The following is a 5644-nucleotide window of genomic DNA, read 5'->3' as shown; positions in this document are numbered from 1 at the left end:
AGAAAAAAGATGGGGGGGGGGGGGGGGGGAAGTGCTTCAGAAGCGTGCGAGACCCTCCAAGGTTCTGTTTCCTGATGTAATTTCTTTCCTTATGATAGAGCAACCTTATTACATAAAACTTAACTTCTCAGTTACAAATTATCTGATTTAAATAACAGCACATAAGAATTTCACATATGGTGATATCAAGGGAAGCCTAGCAACATAACGAGTAATGTTTATTGTTTACTTGCAGACCATAAATTACTTTTGTTCAATCATCAGAGCAAAACTCTATTCCACTATTTTTAAAGAGGCCGAGATAACAAAAAAAGGCAAAAAAGACTAGTCAGAGGGTCGGCTATTCTCTAAGCTTTTGGACTTAGTTTGAAGTCAATTAAAGGGGAACATATATTCCACTGCCATCTTTCCAATTAAAAACACGGTTAGTGAAACTCTACGGTCCACCAGAAAGGTTCTTCTATGCTAAGATATGCACAAGATTGTATACTATATCCTTCTTCCAATACGTAAATAAGTTCCTGTCGAAATGTTTTAATATGGCATCTGAAGGACATGAATGTGACAAACAGCATATACTCAGCAGTATTGATCCTTGACCAGATAAAGTAAAAGCTTGTACCCCTAATCTCTCACACTAAAGAAGAGTACAATCAGCATCTGATACTTCTTATAAGCAATCATAAAAATGTGGGGAACAGGATATAGCAGCAACTTGAAGGAATTTTCTGATTTGGACACACACAACACACCAAAAAGGCAAGGCAATTCCTATTTTTCAAGTGTTCTAGGCTACCGAAGCCATTCCAACTCCTTGGCACATACATAATAATATATTTAACTCATCAACTCACATTGGCTAATCATCCGTTCTCTGTGCAACTTTTGTCTATTTCAAAATTAAACAGAATAACTTTATACTTAACACAGGATGTACAAACAAGAACAGTGGCCGTCGTGGCTAAGAAATATATTTATAATAGACAAGAGACTCGTAACATGTATCATGTTCTCAACTCACTGAATATGCATATTTGTATACCAAGTAACTGAGATAAATTTTACATAAAAGAAAGCTAACCTTTCTGAATCTGGGAAGTGGAAATGGTTTGAAGATAAAAGCTTCTTGTCCTCTTCTCTAAATGTCTTTCCCTCTGATTGCATGATAACTGAACTAAACCTGCGAGAAAAAAGTATTTTCTCCGAGCCATGGTTAAGCCCCTCGTCAAAATAACAACTTGGTCCACGAGCCGAAAAATGGGAAGAAAGCAATCAGCATTCTCAAAAGCAAAGGTTTCTCTTTGATTCTCAACGGCCGGCTCACTTTTCTTTTGTATTGTTGCTTTGTTCGCCCATTTTCACTCGATGGATTTTCAGAGGCATATCTGATCTCTTTCTGTGTGTCCAGATCATCCCATCCCCCATATCTAGAATCAGTACCTCGGGGATCGGCATCTCCTACCACCCATGACTTGTACCCTCCTGGGTTTACGCCAGCCACGCTTTCTTCTTGTCTAGTGTTGCTTGATCTTCCATAACTTACGGTTGCAGATCTTGGAACTATCCTTCTTCTGGTTCTTCTCATAGGTCTAATGCTTGGTCTACTCCAAGCCTTTTCAATCACAAGGGACAGTATGGATTGTACCAATGGAGCTGCTAATGCCATTAAACCCGCGTTTGAGTCTGTTCCTAGCAGCAAAGATATGCCAATGGGTGCAAGCATCCAACTAAAAGCCCTAAATACCTGCACAGAAACAATCTATCATAAACTAGGTTTCGTTGTGGCCATCCAGAATGGAACTCACCAATAAGATGAGGCTTTGAGCTCATGAAAGAATTTCTAGTCCTCCCAGAACCCAGATACTAAAGCAAGCTTTATCATCGATATCCATGTACGTGTTTCTTTATCAAATTCTGTCCAAAGTTCAGCCATTTTCTCTTCCAATAGCACCAATGATCATCAATCTTCATTCAGACGAACTCCAAGCTCAATGACATGGTCACTGAACTAAAAACCATAAAACTTCTTCCAATTCAAAATACAAAATCCTCAAGAATCATCCTCGTCATTTCAGATTTCTGGTAAATTAACTACATCTTTTCTGGATAAACTCACGAACCTTTTAGAGACACTATCACACAGAACCATACGTTAACTCAAACGGTAACTCTCTGCTAAATAATCCAAATCAACCCCTTGAATGAAAGAGGCTATGCCAATCTATTGCATTCCCTGGAATTTTCTCGTTTTCCGTGACTTCAAGAGATTTTCTTTCTCTTCAAAAGGCTATTATCCAAAAAGGACGATCAACTGTGAGATTTCTCGAACAGAAGAAAACAGTACCTCAAACCCCATAGACAGAAGCTCGCCATCATCGTCCTCCTCCAAATCATCATCGTCATCACCGTAGTCGGACCACCACATCCTCTTCTTCTCACTCTTCCTAAAATCGAAAGGATCGAAGCCTCCACGGCGGCGGAGCTCCTCCTCCGGCCGGAATTTGAACCGTCCACCGCCGGCGGCACGGCATTCGCGGGTACCGCGGCTCACAACGTCCCGCCACAGTAGCCTCTCTATGCTCCCGATGCAATATCCGCGATTAGGGCTCCCGAGGAGAGGTGAAGAAGACGAGAACCGAAGAAGAAGCAGATTCGCCATTGACAGTGGGTGACGATTATGATTAGTATTACCGTTGAATCCCAATTTCTACCAAAAATACTTTAAAAAATAAATAAATTTCTTGAAAAAAAAAACACCTTTCAATTTGCGTTTTTATTGTTAAAAGAAAAAGAAATCCAAAATTCAGAAAGGGGCACCAAGTATCCACTCGCTAAGCATCTGAGGCTGATTTCTTCGTCGGAGCATTGGGTGCTCCGGACACCGGAGGCGAAGTCATGTCCGGTTCTGGTAAAAACCCAGATCCTAAACCTGTCGACCCAACCTTATACCCTCTGAAAAGTCTCGATCTTTCCAGTTTCTCTGCACATAACAGCGATTTTTCGGCACATCAGATATCACAGATGATGTTAGGTAATGATGCATGTGAAAGAACTCGAAGGTGCGATCAAATTGAGTTCCTTAACAATTATCACAAAAAAATAACAATGACATTACAAAGAGCAAATAGCAACAACACAACCAGCAGCCTTTTCTCACCGGACATCCCCTGAGAACCCAACCGAAGACAAACCCCTAAACCCGGAAGAAACGCAGTAAAAAAAAAGGTTCAGGCCAATTATTATTATTATCATTCGTCCCTAGCTTGACCGGACCGGGCAGCAGCCTGGTCGCTGGCCTCTGCTGCAGAGGCAGACGACTGTTTCTTGTTCTTCTTGGTCTTGGCTTTCTTGGCTTTGAGCCTGCGCTTCTTCTCGGCCGCGTCCACCCATGTGTAGTCTTGCGGTATGAGGAAAGGGTCCACCACGTCATCCTTGTAACGGTTGCTGTCGCTGTCGCTTGACTGGCCGCCTCGATTGCCTCTCATCCACGAGATCCACGACGTCGAGCTCTCAGACTTTGCATCATGAAAAACCGGGCTTGACGGAGGAGTCGAGAACTCTTCAGCCGGCTGAAGCTCTTCGAATTTCGTGAATGTGACGAGAACCCGTATGGTTGGAACAATGGGGATCGCGAGCTGCAAATAAACAATGAGCATATATAACATGAGATTGGCCGGAAAATACGCTGCTCCCGGGGATTTACGGACGAGAGATCTACCTTAATGGGGAACATCCCGGGAGGAAGTTTAGTGGTGAGAAGCTCCCTGAGTCTCCTCACAGCCTTCACCTTGTTGGCTAATATGTCGAGAAGCGGAAGAAGCTCCTCCGTCTTAAGCGGGAAGTCGGGTGTTAACCATAAAACCGGTCTCAATCCCTTCTTGTATTCACTCTCGTGCTTCGCGCCCTCATCCGTTCCGCCCTTTTTCTTTTTCTTCTTTGCTACCCCTTTGTTGTCCTTCGCTTTCTTGGCTTCTCCTCCGACTTCTTCCTCCGATTTCAGGCTTTTCCCTTTCGGGTTGCTGTCTTCTGGTACTAATTTCGAGCCTTTCTTGAGTTTCGGATCCTCGGATTCATCCTGACCAGTTTTCGCGTTCTTTTTACTCCAGCTGAACCAGCTTTTCTTCTCCTTGACAGATCCATTATTAGCCTCTCCGGAACCGTTTTCATGGTAGTCAACGACCTCGTTCTCCTCATCGTCAATAGCATCGGAGCTCCCCATCCGAAGGGCGGAATCCAACTGCATTCTTTCCTCAGCCGTCAATACGTCTTCCAGGTCACCGTTCTCAGCGCCATTCGTCGCCGTCCTCTCTTCGTCAACAGCAAACAGTTCCTCGTCGGTCATTGCGCCCGGAACCCGTCTCGATTTCACGCTCACCATAACATGGAGCATGTCATAGACTTTCGCTTTCCAGTTCCCGACCATCTCCGTCCTCTCCTGCCGTCTCCAGTTCAAGTGAGGAACTAGCTCGGCCTGAGTGACGTCGATCCCGGGCCTATACATATTAGTCTGCGACATTAAAGCCACTTCCCGAGCAACCTCAGCTTCCGTCGGTTGGGTACCGGCTCCCTCCAGAGCGTTCGTCACTTCTTTCTCCTTGTGAGCAAGAACGATCAAGGAACCGGGAGGCAACGACATTTTCCCGTTATCAGATGAGTAACCCTCCCCTAGAAACAGAAAAGTCTGATCTGACCGCTGAATCCGGAACCCATCAAATCCCGCAAGAGTCATATCAGCACGGAGATTCGAGCCACGTTTCCATATCCGATAAGTATCCGAAGGGGCAATCCGGCTAATAAAGGGTATCACCGAGCTCTCAAAATGAAAAGTTATCTCCATGTAGAAATCACGGATACGGGATGCGGAGGCAACGATTCGGGGAAGCCTCCTACACCATTTCGCCCAAGCAAGAGGCTGATAATGCCGTGCAATTATCATAGCGATCGCCTCTTCTCTCGTGCAAACCGCTTCTTGGAGTGCACTCCAACCGTTCTCGTTCTGCAAACTCCAATCCGCGCCAGAAGACATCAGGATCTCGGCAGAGATCGGGTCTCGAAGACGAACAGCGAGATGCAACGGGGTCTCGCGGCCAGGAACATCACGGCGATCAATCACAGCCGAGATGGCATCAGCTCGAAGCTCGGCCTCGAGAGACTCTGCCTCGGTGGTAACCTCCCCGGCCATGGATACTCGAGGTAGGCCCGTCACTATTCGCCTTAGAGCCGCATGATCACGAAGAGCGACTGCGAGATGGGCAGGACTGTGCGTATACTTAGAGTAATCTTCCATCAGTTCCCTCCTCCTTCTTCTTCTTCTTCTTCGACTTCTTCTGCTTTTTAAGCTTTACTTCCTTCCATTTCCAGAAAATTTGCGAAACCCTAGAATTTGACGAACTGCTCTTTCACTGATTCTTCTTCCACAACTACGTGAAGAAACCGAAAAAGCTTTCTACTATGTTCAACCGGATCTTGTTCACCATGAACTCAGACCCTATTAGAATAAAGAAGAGAGGATACAGGTTTCAAGATAAAAAAGCAAAACCCTAGAAACCAGCAGTTCCTATATCTTCCTCAGCCGAAGATCTTCCTCAAATCTGAATCAAACCCTGAAATTCCCAGAGACAAAAGCCCATCAATTCAATCGGAA

At 44.9% G+C, this 5644-nt stretch overlaps 2 protein-coding genes across 20 annotated transcripts in view; both read right to left on the bottom strand.

Annotated features, from left to right (window-relative positions):
• The window catches only part of LOC104802849, a 5390-nt gene extending 2443 nt beyond the window's left edge, over positions 1-2947 (bottom strand). For 14 of the 17 annotated variants that reach the window (XR_770098.1, XR_002023720.1, XR_770106.1 and 11 more), the window contains exons 1-2: positions 2345-2947; positions 1082-1744 (exon numbers count right to left, since the gene is read on the bottom strand). Coding sequence is in view for 1 of the 17 variants with exons in the window: in XM_010526653.1 (XP_010524955.1) it covers positions 1226-1744; positions 2345-2659 (834 nt within the window). In the remaining 16 variants the exon portion in view is untranslated. Of the gene's footprint in view, positions 1-17; positions 105-934; positions 1745-2344 lie in introns of those variants that run through there. The other 3 variants (XR_770107.1, XR_770108.1, XM_010526653.1) reach the window with 3 other exon arrangements.
• Positions 2948-3060: 113 nt separating this feature from the next.
• LOC104802848 (ankyrin repeat domain-containing protein 13B) overlaps positions 3061-5644 on the bottom strand; it is a 3209-nt gene continuing 625 nt past the window's right edge. For all 3 annotated transcript variants that reach the window (XM_010526650.1, XM_010526652.2, XM_010526651.2), the window contains exons 2-3: positions 3719-5603; positions 3061-3635 (exon numbers count right to left, since the gene is read on the bottom strand). In XM_010526650.1, coding sequence (XP_010524952.1) covers positions 3249-3635; positions 3719-5287 — 1956 coding nt within the window. In that variant the 5' untranslated portion in view covers positions 5288-5603 and the 3' untranslated portion in view covers positions 3061-3248. The remainder of the gene's footprint in view (positions 3636-3718; positions 5604-5644) is intronic.

Source organism: Tarenaya hassleriana, unplaced genomic scaffold (assembly GCF_000463585.1).
Source record: "Tarenaya hassleriana unplaced genomic scaffold, ASM46358v1 Cleome8, whole genome shotgun sequence".
NCBI lineage: Eukaryota > Viridiplantae > Streptophyta > Magnoliopsida > Brassicales > Cleomaceae > Tarenaya > Tarenaya hassleriana.
This window is presented reverse-complemented; position numbering and strand designations above follow the sequence as displayed.